The sequence below is a fragment of the Anthonomus grandis genome, chromosome 17 (assembly GCF_022605725.1).
Source record: "Anthonomus grandis grandis chromosome 17, icAntGran1.3, whole genome shotgun sequence".
Classification (NCBI taxonomy): domain Eukaryota; kingdom Metazoa; phylum Arthropoda; class Insecta; order Coleoptera; family Curculionidae; genus Anthonomus; species Anthonomus grandis.
In genome coordinates, this window is record NC_065562.1 from 2,681,846 (window position 1) to 2,700,073 (window position 18,228).

The window sequence follows — 18,228 nt, forward strand, 5'->3', positions numbered from 1 at the left end:
TAGTTTCATTTTGTTTGCTCTGTTCTCTTACTATGATCATATTCTCTTGTGTCGGCGAAGCTTGATCTGTACCGCGCGCTATTTTGGTGGATTATAATGTGCTTTTACGTCGGCAAAATGGTGTGCGATACAGGCGCTCTGCAATGTACTACACAATGGCAATACGCTACCGGGTTATAACAGGATTCCATCAGAAATAAGGAAATGAAAGCACTTTAAAAAATTTGGAAATTGTCACTTTTTGACCTCGTTTTTGAGTTTTTGAAAAAAATCCAAACCCCCCGTTTGGATTTTTTCCAGAAAAAAAGCTACAACATTGCGGATGGTCTTGTTGGATTCAGAACGACAAAACTAAGACAAAACCGTTGGAATTTTCCCGAATACTCCCATAGAAGCCGAAATATCGGCCTTCAAAGTTTGGGTTTTTTCATTTTTCGGGTATACCCCCCCGTTTGGGTTTTTTTCAGAATTTTTTTTTTTTTTTCAAATTGAACTAACTATATCAGCGGATTGTTCCCATCAAGTAGATCACAAAAATACCGGGTTATAACAGGATTCGATCAGAAATAAGGGAATGAAAGCACTTTGAAAATTTGGAAATTGTCACTTTTTGACCTCGTTTTTGAGGCCAGAAATGGGCATCAAAAATGCTATATCTCGGCTATCGTAAAAGCTACGACCGTGCAGATGGTCTCGTTGCATTCAGAACGACGAAACTAAGACAAAACCATTGGAATTTTCCCGAATGCTCCCATAGAAGCCGAGATATCGGCCTTCAAAGTTTGGGTTTTTTCATTTTCATTTCATTTTTGGAATTTTCCCGATAGTTCTCCGACAGTTGGTGCAAAATCTGATTGCATACTGCAAAAAGAAAAAAGTGCAGTTTATTCTGGGATGTGATGCAAACTCTCACCACACAGCATGAGGAAGCATAAGACATACGCATCCCAGAGGTGAGTCTCTCTTCAACTTATATACTTGGAAAGTAGTTGTAATAATAATTAATAATACAGGCAATGCGCCAACCTTTTCACAGAAAAGAGGTAAACTATTAGTTCAAATTATGTCGGCAGCAAGGTCGGGAACAGTGTCATTGGAGTCATCATCCTCAGTTCATAGACACATACGGTTTATCACTGCTATGATTAACACACCAATAGTTGAGTTAGTTGTGTACAGGAGCGTGAGAAGTACTGACTGGATCAGATATAAATCTACAGAGGAACCTAGGAAATTACATGGCTGATAAAGTCTCTGAAGCTATTATAACAGCATATCATGAAAACTGTCTGCTGAAGGTGAAGTGGGACAATCGCGGCACACATTGGTGAGACAACAATCTAAAAAAAAATGCAGTTTGAAGTACGATAAAACGCCCCGATCGCACTCATACAAATCAGACGAGAGACGCTTAAGTCCTGGCACAAACAGACTTTCCCGGGTCCGAATTGCTTCACAACGCTGGGCCAGAACCCCGGCGACCGCAGTTCTTTAAATGAGCTGCGGTCTTCGTCAAAGGGTTTTGCCACTACGCATCCAAATTTCATCGGCCACTTGGATATGGTTGAGCTATAACGACGGCATGAATGAACCAACTATACGACTGGTTTGCAGCGCTAGTAGCCTGTTAGGACAAATAAATCTGTTCGACTCTAAATTTAATACTTTTAAGCAAAAACTAAAATGAATTTTATACATTGTTCTTTGTTAGTAATATGTTTGTTAGTAATATGTCGCTCTGTTAAATGATTTGCTTTGCTTACTATGATATAATATAGAGTTTTTATATTGAGTGTAATACTTCTTACTAAATATGCACGTGTTTTATTATATTTATAGAAATTACATTGTAAATGGATTCCGTCGATAAATAAATGAATAAGTAAATAAGTGACATAACGTTGAAAACTTTATAAAATTAATTGATTTGAAAACTATTCAAGAAAATCACATGGAATTACAAAAGAAACTACTGCTTATACGTTATCCTTTATTTCAAAAATCCTAAAGTTAAAACTTGACACATAACAACTGATATTCTAAATATTATTTTATGAAATTAAACAATATTTCTTAAAATATTATGAAGCACAAGTCGCCATTAAATCAAAACAAGTTGTACTGCGACGTGCTGAATAGATTATCGTATTCTTGCGTTGGCTGAAAAAAAAAAGAATTTAATTTTAACATTTCAGTCATTTGAGACAAAACTATACAGGGTGTCTCATAAATGATGATCCAAACTGAATTAAATTATAGAGCGAAAAAATTACAAAACAAACCATTTGATTCCTCACCGTTTTCGAGTGATTTTTATTTTTGAGATTTAAAAAAAAAACTTGTTTTTACAAAAACAATATCATAATATCTTTCAGTTTGGGCGGTGACTTATGAGCTACCTGCGTATATACAGAGTGTTTCATTAGAGAGACAAAAACGAAAAGTTCTTCCGAAAAACATCACACAAAACTTTAAAAGTGTTTAAACTTAGATAATTTCACTACAATTTTACATTGTATTAATTAAATACTTTTTGCTATAAAATGTTAAATTAGGATAGGATAGGAGGGAGACACCCTGTTGGTAAAAGCATCCATAATTCTAGTTTAGCTGAAACGAGTTTGATAAACTTAATGTTGTTAAAAAAAAATTGCAAAAATACTGTGAAAACCGCACGATGATATCTTTGCTTGTTTAAAAGTTATAGCGAATTAAAGTCTTTTACGCACCGAGTCCAAACTTATATACCGCCATCTAGCGCTCGGCCTTAGAATGTCTAGTTAACGTATAGTAGGCGGCAAAAACAAAAAAAAAAAACTTTTAAAAAGGATTGTGTGGAAACGTCAAATATTTATTAGACGGCCAGTTTAAATCTGTTTTCAATTTCCTTTGCTCGATTTTTTGTAAAATGCCTTTAACAAATAATGAAATTATTTAATGGAAATATTTTAATGCAAGATTTGACATTGGAAGTAAGACGGACCATGTATTTCCCATTGGACGGGTGCCCAGCACATTTTTCCCGTTTGGTGCGGCATCATATAAATAATTACTTTAAAGGGCGCTGGATCGGAAGGGGGAGTCTATATCCTTGGCCCGCCAGGTCACCCGACTTAACATGCCTAGACTTTTACTTATGGGGTCGTTTAAAAGATATTGTGTACCAAACTCCACCTACAACAAGACAGGATATGGAAAACAGAATCCGTGGTGCAATAAATGAAATATCAGCTGCTGAAATCGAAACAGCTTGGAAGCTGAAACGTTGGAAGCTTGTTTGAAATGTGATGGAAAGCAGTTTGAACACCTATCGAGGCATTAAATACCAAATATGTTTGGGTTTAAAATCGGTTCTTTTCAGGACCATAATTTAAATATAAAAAGAAATTCGTTAATAAAATTATTCGCCTTAAGAAAGTCACATAAACTTCCAGCCATTCTGTGATACATAGGTATTATTAATTTATAATTTATCAATCAATTATTACTTTCATAATTTATTAATTATGACAACATCATGGTATCCTAGTTGTGGTAATACTAATTAGAGATTTTTAGGCGAGGCACTAGGTGGCGGTACGTAAGTTTAGGCTCGGTGCGTGAAAAACTTTAATTCGCTATAACTTTAAAACGAGCAAAGATATCATCGTGCGGTTTTCACAGTACTTTTGCAAATTTTATTTACTTTTTAAATAGGATGTCAAAAATATACCATTTAATTTGAATTTTTGGAGCCAAATGAAAAAAACTGGAATTATTACAAATTGTGCCCTCTGGCGGTTTTATTAGGAACTACAGGGTAGTGATGAGATCAGACTTTTAAAGCAGCTATATTTATCTTGCAAATAAATTTTGAATTGCTCAAATCGAATAAGTGGTTTAGAATTTACACCGATTTTAATGATTCCACTTTCAATAGCTTCCCCCACCCCTACTATCGTTCGTACGTCAATAATTCATAAACCAAAATTATAGCAAATTATCTAGGCTTACTAAAAATAATATCAAAAGTATAAGTTAATATTTAAGTTTTCGGAGAAAAAGACGTTTCTTTTATTTAATTTTTAGTTGCGGCCTCTTGCGGTGAAATACGGAACTTAAAAATAATTTCCAGAATTTTCTCATGGCCACTTTTATAATAATAAAAAAAATTCCATTGTTGCCAGATGTACAGGTCCTGAGATACAGCCGCTTACCTCACTTATTTGGCCACCCTGTATATGGGATATCAAATAAATTTGTATAAATCGGCTTTTTTTGCGACATTAAATTGAAATTCGATTGTATGAGCCGTGAAATTTTATTGCATGCTGTAACATTTAAGACTGTAAGTAGTGGTACTTCTAAACTCAACCCCAATCCCAACCAACCTCTACATCATTCTATAGGACATTTGACAATTGAGAATTGCATTTTATAGGCTAGGGTTGGTTGTTAAAGAAGTTGTTAAAGCATTTTTACTTTTAAATTTTACATATGAAATGCGCGATCGCGACAATTTTTTTATTTTTGTTTTTGTAAATTTATATAAACAGTGGGTGTTAAAATAAAGTCATTATTTTAACTACGAGATTTTAATACAAGAAATTGCAAGTGAAAACCAGAATTATCATTGGCTTTCTTAATGACTGCCGATTTGTATCCAAACCTTATGAAATTTTGTTAAATATGCCAACACCGCCAAATATCCTTGTAAAAAATTGACATATTCAAGAGCTTTTGCATTGCAATGTTGTGAAAATGACGTCAGTAAAAATTATTTCTTAATTTTTATGATTCATCCAAATTTTTTTTGTTCTATTGACCTTATTCTTTTTATTAAACAATTTTTTTTCGAAAAAGCATCGAGTTCTTGTTTTTTTGCTGATTGAGCATTTCCAATCAGCAAAATAATACTTGATTTTAAAAGAAGGTTTGACTCACTTGTTTTCTCTCACTTACTGATACACATATTTCATATTTACATATGTCTATCGAAAGATATATATTTTTTTATTTAAATAGTATTTATTGTGAAAAAGGTATTAGCAAACTACATCCATATATGAAAAAAGACCGTGAATCTTGAAAGACTAAACATACTGTAACCCAATCGAGAACCGAATATTCTGTAGCAATGTATTAAAATATTTATTAATTTAGAAAATAAATTTGGGAGTTACGAGTATGTATAAAACAAAATATCTCGTAAATGGCTGCCACGGCTTTGCTGGCATATGTACCGGGTGGCCAACTAAGAATGAACGTCGGCGATATCTCAGGCCCTAATAGTCGTAGCGCCTTGAAAAAAATTTTTTTAGTAAAAGTGGCCAAAAAAAAATGCTGGAAATTATTTTGAAGTTCATTGGTCAACCGCTAGAGGGCACCACAGCTTCTTTAAATCTTAAAATTGCATTTTTGCCAAAAAACCTTCAATAACGTACACCTCAAAATATTATATTAATATTCTAGGAAAATCGATAAACTCCTATTTGCTTAGACAAACTGAATAAACTCCTTTTATATAAGTATTTTTTTTAAACAAACAAGCTCATAGTACTCTTTTAGAAAATCTGACATATAGGATTGATAGTTATAGGTTTATTTATACAGGGTGTTAACTAAACCAAGTTGACCAAATGGGCCTATTTTGGGAAAACTGTGCATAGGAAAGTTGAGTTAGTAGGCTATGGAAACAAAAGTGGCAGGTAACCATGGAAACAAAATATGTAAATATTTCAGTTAAATGTCATTTTAGCGTCTCTTCTTGCGATTGTTAAAGCGTGTTTAAGTCTCGCTAATAACATCCAATAGTTTTCTTGTTAGTTCGCCGTATTGTGAACTTTGTTTTTCCAGTTTTCCGTGTTGTGTCAGTTGTTCGTATTGTTCCAATTTTTCCTGTTTTGTTCCAGTGTTTTGTGTTTTGTTCAAGTTTTTTGTTCCTTAACTTTTTATCTCTGTTTTTCGTATTGCTTTGTTTAACAATGCTTTACACAAATGAAGAGGCGTTTGACATAATAGGTACTTATTTTGAATGTATGAGAAATGCCACAGTTGCTGCAAGGGTGTATGCGCATCAGTATCCTGATAGACGCCATCCTACTGCAAAAGTTTTTCTTCGGATCATACATCGTTTGCGAATGACTGGAAACGTTCGGCTGTCCGTATTTCGGAGACAACGCAGGGGACGCACCGAAGACAACATAATAAATGTTTTAGCGTACGTCGAGCTTAATCTTCACTTAAGTACTAGAACAATAGCGCACGATCTAAGAGTAAATCGAACTACTGTTCAGAATATTCTTAAGGAGTATAGGTAAGCGATCTTTTGGATATTAATCTTCACTATACGCGATGAGACTTAATTTTCCTAAGGAGAGTTCATTTTTTGATGATGATGCTTTAAATGTAAAATTAATTAATTTTTACACGAAAGGCACCAGATTGGTCTATTCTGTTGAATCAGCAGTCATCATCTTGTTCCAGGTTTCATCGATATCATTTAGTCCTGCATCAAGAATTAAGTGCACAAGATTTTGACCGAAGGCTAGACCATTGTCACTGGCTTTTGGGTATGATTGCAGAGGATCCTCAGGTGCTTTCAAACATATTGTGGACAGATGAGGCTACATTTCACAGCAATGGAGGTGTGAATCTCGACAATATTTACCTTACTAGTCACCAACGAATCCGCACTGGATGCGAGAAGTCCAGCATCAAAGCCGTTGGTCTTTAAATTGTTGGGCAGGAATATTAAGAGGTCGAATTATCGGCTCATTTTTTTTAACAACGCACTAAGTGGTGCAAATTATTTGCAGTTTTTAAGGGAGGAATTGCCAATTTTATTAGAGGATGTACCACTTGAAATTCTCCAATGGATGATGTTCCAGCACGGCTGTCCAGCACATTTCGCCCGAAATGTTCGGGAGTTTTTAGATGCTACCTACCCTGGTAGATGGATAGGACGGGGCGGTACCTTTCCATGGCCGGCTAGATCACCAGACCTAACGTGCTTGGATTTTTATTTATGGGGTCGAGTTAAAGAAATTGTTTTTGCAACAAGACCTACGACGCGACAAAATATGATTGGCCGGATTAGGCTCTCTCATTTGCTGAGATAGAAACTGCAGTTTTGTCTATCGAACAAACGATGTTTCAGTGCAAATGATGGAATGCATTTTGAACATTTGGGGAGGCATTAAATAAATTATGTATATAACATATTATTTATTGTACCACCGAAGATTTCTTAAAATTGTATGTAGAATTTAAATATCAAATAACATATTATAGAGTGTTCTATTTAAAATAAGCAAGTTTTCATCTACATCCAGTATCATCAAAATTGTTACAAGTGTCAAATTATTTTATTGTTGTATCTTTAATTAACTTTTCTATGGTATGGTATGGTGCCAAATTTTCAAAACTTTCCTATAGAACAACTATAAACTGTATGCACAGTTTTCCAAAATAGGCCAATTTGGTCAACTTTATTTAGTTAAAACCCTGTATAAATAAATGTATAACGATCAATTCTATATCTCGGATTTTCTAAAACACTACTGAGTTTGTTTCTTTTTAAAAATACTTAGTTAATACGAGTTTATTCAGCTTGTCTAAGCAAATAGTAATTTATGGCCATTTTTATCACTTTTATTTTCGAATGGACACTACTTTGTTAATAAGTTTAGTTTAACAAGTGATATCAAAGTGCCGTTTTCACCAGTTTCTTTGGTTTTCTTCCCCGCTTTTAATGACGTAAAAAAATATACAGGGTGACAATTTCAAGAGTAGCCATGGCTTATAATTTTTAAACCGTAAAAGATATAAAAAAATGCTTAAAACCGTTTCTATAGTAACAAGGGGGAACCAAAATGATGAATTTTTTAGGGATATACTATCATCCCCCTAACCCCCAGAGCCACCCCCTTAAAAATTTTAAATTGGAAGGGTAGTTGAGTGATACCTTGTTTGAAAGGTCTATTAATTCCCTATATTTTGCCGTCTTACTCATTAAAATCAATGCAACCATTTCCGAGATATGTATGTCCTTTTAAATGTTAGTCAATTCATTTTACTATCAGAATAAAAATATTTACTCTGATACTAAAATGAATTGTTAAAAGCCAAAACAAAACTCCAATAAATAATACACTTATACTGAAATTATTGAATTGTCGGAATGGTATTTGGCGATGTAAAAAAATGGAAAATTTTCGATGCCTGCCATTCTCGAAATATTTGTTGTTTTTTGTTTATTTAAATTTTGCCTTAAAATGTTCAATTTTTGGTTTTGGTTAGTAATATCGTGGTTCTTTTTGTGATTTAAAGTTCTCTCACTGCTCTAGTTTTATTTTTACAATGGTTTATACGATCGCCGAAAGAGTTGAAATGATATTTATTTATGGTTCTCAAAATCGCTGTTTTCGTAGAAGTGCCACAATATTTAATGAGAGGCACCCAGATAAGCAGGTTGGGCATTATTACATCCAGAAGTTGGTAAGAAAATTTGAAGAAACTGGGTTTGTAGGTAATATAAAGAAAAATCAGCCAAGAATACTGGATGAAGCAACTCAGATTGAGGTTCTTGGGCATTTTGCTATGGATCCTGGTATGTCGACTCGTCAAGCAGCAGCTGCCACAGGAGTGTCTCGTGAATCAGTATGAAAGATATTAAAAAATTAATAAATTCCATCCTTACAAGCTACAGATTGTTCAAGAATTTGGTGATGACGATCCAGACAGGCGGATCGAATTTTGTGAATTAATGACCCAAAAAATAATAAATGAGACGTTTTATAAAAAACATTTGTTTCAGTGACGAGTGCACTTTTTATTTAAACGGTAACGTTAAAATAAGCAAAACTGCCGTTACTGGAGTGATGAGAATCCCCATATTTTTAGGGAAGGGCACACCCAATATCCCCAAAAAATAAATGTGTGGGCCGGAATTCTAGGGAATAATATAATTGGGCCATTGTTTATTGATGATAATCTAAATGGAGAAATTTATGCTGAAATGTTAGAAACAACTGTTGAGCCTTTAGTAATAACGGAATTGGAAAACCAAAGGGATGAAAATGGAGATCTTGTTCTTGATGAAAATTTATTGCATTTTCAACAAGATGGGGCCCCACCACATTATGTATTTGCCTGTTAGAGAGTGGCTAGATAATCATTATCCAGACCAATGGATTGGTAGAAGAGGACCTATTGAGTGGCCGCCAAGATCGCCAGATCTCACCCCTCTCGATTTTTTTCTTTGGGGTCACCTAAAATCGGTCGTTTTCAAAACGCAGCCTGCCACCATTGAGGAGCTAAAACAAAGAATTACACAAGAGTGCCGATTATTAACAACTGAAGTTTTTAGAAATGTTCGTCAAGATTTTGAAAACAGATTGTACTTTTGCTTGCAAAATAATGGAAGCCACTTTGAGCATTTAATAAAATAATTAAAGTTCAATGCAGATTTTTATTGTTTTAAAAATAGAATAAACGCAATATTGCAGAGTGTTTTCCTAGTTCTTAACCATTTGTACTAATGTTCAAATGTTAAATATTTTATTTAGACATTTTCAAAATATGTTAATTTTATAAGAAATTAAAAAACACTTAAATAACCTTTAATAAAATATTAAAATTGGCATAACTCTAAAATAAATGCATTGATTATTATAAGTAGGGTCGCAAAATATAGGGAATTAATAGACCTTTCAAACAAGGTATCACTCGACTACCCTTCCAATTTAAAATTTTTAAGGGGGTGGCTCTGGGGGTTAGGGGGATGATAGTATATCCCTAAAAAATTCATCATTTTGGTTCCCCCTTGTTACTATAGAAACGGTTTTAAGCATTTTGTTATATCTTTTACGGTTTAAAAATTATAAGCCATGGCTACTCTTGAAATTGTCACCCTGTATATAGTTGCATTTGAGTTTTTTGAAATAATCCGTCAGAAAGGGTTAGTCACAAGTCAACGGAGAGAAGAGCGGATTTTAGGAAAAGTAATTTAAAATTGTTTTTTGGTTGAAAAAATAAGGCAACAATAGACTTAAAAAACAAATATGTTTAAAAAAAATCGGTCCAGTCATAGCTGATTTTCAGCGTTTTTCTTTATTCAAGCTAAAAACGCCCCCCACCACTTTATTTGACAACTGACAGAAATTTTTCCAGAAACTTTTTTGTGAGGAAATTTTCCTAGAATATTAGTATAATATTTTGAGATGTACGTTATAGGAGGTTTTTTGGAAAAAATGCAATTTTAAGATTTAAAGAAGCTGTGGCGCCCTCTAGCGGTTGACCAATAAACTTCAAAATAATTTCCAGCATTTTTTTTTGACCACTTTTATTATAAAAATTTTTTTTTCAAGGCGCTACGACTATTATGGCCTGAGATATCGCCGACGTCCATTCTTAGTTGGCCACCCGGTACATTGGCATAAACCCGTGACTTCAGATAACCCCACAGCCAGAATTCTGAAGGCGTTAAATCGCAAGAGCGTGGTGGTCATGCTCTTGCGATTGCGAACGATGTTGCGATTGATGATTACGAACGTGTGGAATCACCCAATCGGGAAATGACACGACCAGGAGCAAACTCATGCAAGATCGTCACTGATAATTCACAGGCTGCTTGACATGTGTCATCGTCCTGCTGAAACCACATATCATCTAGATCATTGGCTTCCAAATGAGGCACAAGAAACTAATCATAGAACGATAATAGTCGCCATTCACCTTTACTCCAGACCATAATGCACACCATACACTGACATGATGTGGATGCATGAATCATTCGTGGATTTCCTAACAACCAAAAGCAACAGTTTTGCCTTTTCATAAAGCCCTCGAGGTGAAAATGGACCTTAACACTAAAAATGATTTTGTTTGCAAAATCAGCAGGTTGCTCACGGATCCAATTGATCAATTGTCTTTGATGTTTATGGTCTGCTGGCAGAGGTGGTTGAGTCAATTTTTCAAGTTAGTCAGATTTGTAGGCATGCAGTTGTAAATCTTTAGTGAAAATTCTCTAAAGAGTGCTTGTTGAAATGTCCAATTTTTGTGCCCGATGACGAATTGACGTCTCTGGACTTCGTGTCACATCCTCTTAAACTGCCATGATGTTTTGTTCTTAACGAGCTCATATCGTGTATTTCACATCACTAACAGAACCGGTACTTTCGAATTTTTTGATTATTCTTTTCACAGTAGATCACAGAGACATTATTTCGACCGAAAATTGGACACACTTTACGAATCGTGACAATTAAACTTTCACTATTTTAATAATAATTTACAACAACAATCGGGACGCATCGCTCTACGTTGTGATGTTCCACGTTTACTAATTCCCAACTGTCAACTTTCCATCTGTCACGTCATAATCATGTGATATTATGACTGTCAAACATGGCGCGCAATTTAAATCTTGCGTTCTTATTGAAACACCGTTTACTATTTCTTTTTGTCATATCTTTGTTATTTATTATTTTAATGTAGATCCATAATTTGATGGTACAATTTTTGTTGTTTTCTAGTGTATTCCAGTGTGTTTGCCAAGACGTCATTACCTGATTCGTTCTGTGAATTCGTCTTTCTTTTCGAGTTTTGTAATCATACTGTTCATAAGGATGATTTATTATGTTCATTGCCGTGCATCTCCTTGCTATTTTATGCGTTTCTTTGATTTTAGAATTTGATATTCGTGACTTTTGCCACTATCTGCTTGATAGTGGCAAAATTAGTGATTTATGATTGCGAGCATTTCAGTCTTTTTGCTGTTATTGGTTTTTGTGACCGTTACTCCTGTTTCTATGATTTTATACCCGTTCTGGTAAACTACCAGTCCCAGGCCGCTGTTTCTATCCCCGTTACAGGCGTCTACCCAGACTTCTAAGTTATCCTGTCTGTCGTTTGGTATTTATATGTCTATTAAACTCGGATGTGGCCTGTCCGTCGTTCTAGTCTGTATTTTTTGTATGTCCTATTTGTGTTGTAGGTGTGTGTCCTGTTTTTCTTTTGCCTCTATCCAGGCTGGAGGAATCCTCGATATGGCCTGGATAGCAGTATTTGAGGTTGTTCTGTACGCTCCACTGCACAGTAACAGAACTGGGCGTCCAGGTGACACTTTCCCAGCACCGTGTCTGCCCTGTGCCCGCAAATCTCCGAAGCGTACTGAACCGCCGGCATTATTACTTTTTGGGCTATACCCTCAATATTTCTTTTTTAAAGCCAAATTTTTCAGTTATTTGCCCAGTAAGTCTCTTGCCGATTCTATTTACTTTTGTTTTTACTGTCGTCTTTATGTGTTCGTGGAAGTTTACGGTGTCTGTCTATTATTAGTCCCAGGTATTTTACGTTTTCTTTATGTCCTAGTCTGTTATCCTGTACTCGTACCGGTGGTTCGCGTATATTTTTTCCTAGGGGAATAAACGTTGTTTCTGTCTTTTGTTCATTGTATGTTAAGTTTGCGTATGTCTCCCATCTTTAACATGCATTCCAGACGACCTTCCACTTTCTTTCAATGGTTTTAACTGACTTGTCGGTTATGATGATCAGTTGGTCATCTGCGTACGCTTGTGAGTACGCTAGTCTGTCTGTATGTATTACGTCTCAATCGGTCAGACAAATCGGTCCTGAAAAGGTTTTCAGTTTGCTCCAGCTCTCTAAACCAACCCTCCATGACTAGCAGCCATAGAGTTGACCCGAGGCTGGATCCTTGTGGGCATCCCCTATTTATTTGTCTCGTTATGTCCCGAATTTTTATTTGTCCATTTGTCATGAAGTTTCACACAACCTCTGCAGATCTCCGCAGACCCCAGCTTTTTTCTTGTTCGTCTTTATTTCTGTTATCAGTCTGTCTGATGCGTTTATGATGCCAATTTCTTCACTAAAACCGAATTGTCTGTCACTGAGTACGTTACTTTGTTCTAGATGTGCTTGTAGTCTTCTATTTATCGTTCTGTCCAATAGCTTTCCCAGGCTTATAGGTCGGGCGCCCCCGTCCTTTTTTGGAAGCATCTTGGAAACATGCTATTATTTAACATCCATTGAAAATTTTCATTATCGCTTCTTTCATTTCTTCCCACATGTGCCTTACTGCCTCACTGGAAACTTTGTCGTCACCCGTTGATTTATTCGGTTTCATGTCTCTTAATGCGTTGTATATTTCAAGTTCCCCTAGTTCTCCCTCTTGTCTATTTTTGTACGTCCTTTGTCTATGTCTAATATTAATTTGTTCGTGAGTTTCTAACTGTGGCGTATCTGTTGGGAAGTATTTATTTATTAAATAATTATGTGTTTGTTCCTCGGTCTTTGTATACGTCCCATCATCTTTTTTCATGTTTGTAGTTGGCGCTTTTTGTGTTCATTTTAGGAATTTCCAGACACGGTCCCATGGGTTATTTTTTGTCATGTTTGTCGCCTGGTCCTGCATTGTCTTTATTTTGGATAGCTTTATCTCATGTTTATATTTGTTTCTTTCATTTACATATTGTTCCTTTATGTTGTTGACTCTTCCACGCATTCTCTGTAACAATGTCCGTAAGTGTCTTAAGTTTGTTTTTTGTATACTTAAGTCGTCTGTCTACCATGTTTGTTGCTCGTAGGTGAGAAGTCTTGTCTTCATTTGTTTACACGCTTTTTTAACTATTTCTTGTAGCAGTTTAGCTTTTTGTTCTGTTTGTTCCTTCCCTGCACAAGTCCAGTTTGTTTCCGCCAATTTTTCTCTGAGGCGTCTATTCATTATGTAACAGTCTGTCTAGTATTAGTTCGTCGTATGTTAGCTTATCTGGTTTGCGTTTTGTTTGGTTTTGAATCTTGTATGTTATGTACTTGTGTTTCGTCCATCAGTACGTCCCATTCGTTTATTTCGATTCCTTTTGTCATTATGATGTCGATATAGCTTTCCTCTCTGGTATTTGAGAAAGTCGGTTCCTTATATTTGTCACTCACAATGTCGTATTTGTATTCCGCCATCCAGTCTAACAATTTTGTTCCCTTTTCGTCTGTTTTGTTTCCTCCTTAGGCTTCGTTATGAGCGTTTACGTCACCAGCTAATATATGATAGTTTTTTATTTCATTTGACATTTCTGTGCATGTATTTAGTCTCGTGTATCTCTCGTAATCTCTTCCACCTGGTTCATCGTAAACGTTGGTAATTGTTACAGTCTTATCTGTTTTGTCAGTTAACTGTATCGTTGTTTTGTTCTTATCAGTAATTTTTTTTCGTGTGGTCGCTCGTATTTTCTTATGTATCCATGTTTCTGTTTTTGTATCGCCTTCTTGCGTGTGTCTTATGTATCCCTGTAGTTGAAACTTTTTATATGGTTTTTGTACCAGTAGTAGGAAAGAAGCCTCTCGTCCCCTGTCTACGTTTATCTGTATTATTTTTAAGGGCATTACTGTTCCATTGTTTTAGTTTTCGTGTCCGATTGTCCATAGTCTATTAGGTTTCGGCACCTCTCTTTGTATTGTTTGTATACTGGGCAGCCTCTGTCTCTTACCGTGTGTCTTCGTAGGTCTTTCGTTACGCCTCTTTATTTACAGTTTTTGCAGTCGTATGTATTCCTGCACTCGTTTGGAATATGTCCTTGTCTGTCACATTTGAAACAGCGTATCTGGTCTTCTGGTAGTTGACCCTTTTTAGCTGTATGGCCGAAATTGAGACTGTGAAGCAAAGAGCTACACTTATATCTTCTTTCATGAAATATGACTTAAAGTCCAGTACTATTCGTCTTGTCCTTAGTATTTGTCTTATTGTGCTGCTGTCTGTCTCCACTATAAGATTTTCTTTATTCGTGCGCAGAAATTGTTTCCTTGCCACGAGAAATGTCTCGATTCTACCCCGGAATTTGTTATCTAATTCGTAGTTATCCTCTTTTAATATGTTTATTATTACTTGGTCCAGTAGTATCCAGGTAGTATAGTCCCTTTTTTCTACTCCAGTAATTTTTATTTTAGGTCTTCTCATTTCGTCCTTTATTATCTGTATGTTATTATTATTTTTTTCTAATTTATTTACTATTCTTCCTTCTGCTTCTTAATCTCTTAGAAGAACCTTTAGCCTTCCAGCCTTCAGAGGGATTATTTCTGTTAGTCCTGCTCTGCCATCTTTGAATAGTTTCTTAAACAGTTTAGTCATCTCTTTCGTGTCCTCTGTTTCTTCTTTCTTTATTATTATTTGCGATCTGCTTATGTCTCTTGTTTTCTTTCTGGGGCTTTCCCATTTCTTTACTTCAGCGTTTTGTCTTGGCTTTCTTTCTATTTTAGTTATGTCAGCGTATGTTTTAATTCTTCTTTCATTTTCTGAGCGCTCTTTTTGCTTTTTTCTGTTCTGTACCGTTTTCCATTCTTCCTCTTCATTATTCTCGTTTCCGCTTATAGTATTCGTGTCCATTTCGTCTACTTCGATTTTATGTTCACGGTTTGAGTATAAGTTTGTGTCTTATGTGTTTGTTTGATTCTACTTGTCCCAGGTTCCCCTATTTTTTTTTAATAGCAAACAAACGGGAAGCATTTGTAGGAAATGACAGAATTTGTATCTACTCGGATAGTCAGGCTGCCCTCAGCGATACAAAAACCCAGAGCCAGCTTAGGGCTAGTCCAGGAGTGAGACGCATTCGAAAGACTGGCAGCACACGAGAAAGTGAGTCAGAAGTAGGTCCCAGGACAGCAGGACGTTAAGGGCAATAAACGGGCTGACGAACTAGCAAGACAAAGTTTCATTAGTCCCGTTGTAGGTCCTTTTAGGCCTACTTGTCGAGCTCTAGCTCCCTTTACTACTACTACTGCTAACTTATAGTTCTGTACATAAAGTTTTAAAAGAATTTTGCGAATTAATGTGCCAGCGAATTGACGAGGATCCTCATTTACTTAAGAACATATAGTAGAGAATCAACTTTTTTCCCAAATGCACTGGTCAACAGACATAACTGCAGATACTAGGATAGGATACTAGGAGAAGGGCTCAATATAATAAAAAAATTAACCCGTGGGCAGGAATGAAATCATCGGGCAATTTTTTTGGAAAATCATTATTTGGGAAAATGTATTTAAACCTTCGCGAAAATCCAATATACCCTTCCATCTTCTACTCTTTAGAAAATCAAGTGGATGAGAATAGTTTTATGATAGTAAATGATAATAATTCCAGCAGAATGGCGCTCTCCCCCATTACACCTTTCAGTTCGCTCCATAAACGCTTTCCAGAGATATTGAATTGTCGTGTAATTGAATGGCCTGCACGGTACCCAGATGATTTAAAAGATCGAATTGTTCGGGAATTTAAAGTCATATAATTAAATACTGAATAAACAGTTTTGTTTTTAACACGCCTTTCTATAATCTAATTGCTTATAAAACTATTAATTTATATATTTTTTGATCCTTCGGCAGTAGATTGTATGTCCTTTAAAATATTGTATCTCACTATGGGATAGCCATTTTATATACCAAAGTTGATAAAATATCCAATATTACCACATGCTTGTAACTTATTATTTGCTTGCACGTCAACCGATTTAATTTTAATTTTATGCTGTTTACAATGATATGTCACATGATGGGGCCATTGGACTTATCAAAGTGAGGTTAGCTGAAGCTGAGAAAATAAATTAATGTCTTTATTTTTTAAGGAAAGAGTGGTTATTAAGAGTGGTTCATTTTTGAACGAAACCAATGTAAATATTTTAAATTCTTTTTCAAAATATAAAATATTGATTTTTTACCTTTTCCGTCTAAAAATTATATCGTTGTATTAGATCATCTTGAATATCATTTTTAATCGAAATATGTATGTAAATGTATACAGTATGTCGCATTGAAAATTAGAAAATTAAGGTTATTTTTCGTTACGCCGCGATAAGTCAAGGCTAATAAACTCAACAGGTTGTCTCGTTGAACAGTTTTTGGGTGAGGGGAAAGCGCGGACGAGGCGGAAGTAGTGACGTTGTCTGGCGACCTCGTCTGCCGGGCTGCTCTGTGGTGTACGGTTGTTTTTTTATCTTTTTGCTGCACATTTATGTATTAAAAGACGTTTGAAGTTAGGATTAATGCGTTGTGATTGGTGTATGACATTTTGAGTTTTAAAAACAGACAGTTAAAGTTCAGTGTTTAGTATTCTTTTATATTGGACTCGATTTGGCGTGAAAAATTTAAGTAAACAATATTTGTTAGTTGCAAGAGTGTATTAAATAAAGTAGTGATATATTATATATTTACATATATTTATTAGTGATATATTATACTGATTTAGGACAACATTCCTATAAAACCCAAATTGAGGATTGCTATAATATGCCTTCATGAGTCTACACACTTATTATGTTATATAAGGACAGAGATTTAAAAGCGGCTACATGTTATCTAAGACAGAGATTGTTCATCAGAATGAAATATCTGAACGAAATATCCAAACAAGAAAGGGGCATTAAAAGAAAATCTACCGCAAACCATGACAAAATTTTTAAAAAAAATGAAGAAAGTTGTTACTTGATGTTATACGTTTATTATTAAGATTATATTTTTTGTATTTGTGTTAATCTTTATGAATATATTGATCTACCATCAGTGTTTGAATGGTACCTACGTATTATTAAACAATATACATATATTCGCATTTCTCTATTCAAAAAAGGTGCGATTATTTTTAACCTATGAAAATAAACTTAGTAAATTATTGTACCCGATGACAAATATATGACTAAAATTAAAAAATCTAATAAAATAATTTCAGATTCTGTAATAAATTCGTCTTTTTGTCCTAAAAAATTTATTATTTTTATCAGGCGGAATTAATTTTTTCATAATATTTTTTATAATGATTTGAATAAATTCTGAAATATGTAATTTGTTTATTTTTTTACAAAAATGTATATCCTATAAACCTTATTAACAAATCAAAAAAAAAAGTTATTTCGCGTTTTCCAATTAGTATAAGAAAAACTTTTTTTTTAAGTAACTGTAATTCGAAAAGAATGTGTATTACTGGAAGTGTTTACATCATAAACTTTTTCGACTTAAAAAGCAAAGATGAACATTTTTCGAAACTATGAACTCCTTGGCCTGGCGGTACGTTTTTGAAGGACCACTCTGTGAATTTTATTTCTTCTAAATGTTCTTGTTTTTAAATAGATTTTGAATTATTAAAGTAACACTGTGCCTCTTTGTTAATTACTTTTCAATACCTTTTACTGGATTAATAAGTGCAAACCAAATTAGATTCAAAATAAAAAATAAAATATAATTTTT

At 34.7% G+C, this 18,228-nt stretch overlaps 1 protein-coding gene across 3 annotated transcripts in view; it reads right to left on the reverse strand.

The window, feature by feature from the left end:
- Positions 1-1,976: 1,976 nt before the first annotated feature.
- Positions 1,977-18,228, reverse strand: part of LOC126746097 (uncharacterized) — a 166,236-nt gene continuing 149,984 nt past the window's right edge. For all 3 annotated transcript variants that reach the window (XM_050454207.1, XM_050454208.1, XM_050454206.1), the window contains exon 14: positions 1,977-2,160. In XM_050454207.1, coding sequence (XP_050310164.1) covers positions 2,107-2,160 — 54 coding nt within the window. In that variant the 3' untranslated portion in view covers positions 1,977-2,106. The remainder of the gene's footprint in view (positions 2,161-18,228) is intronic.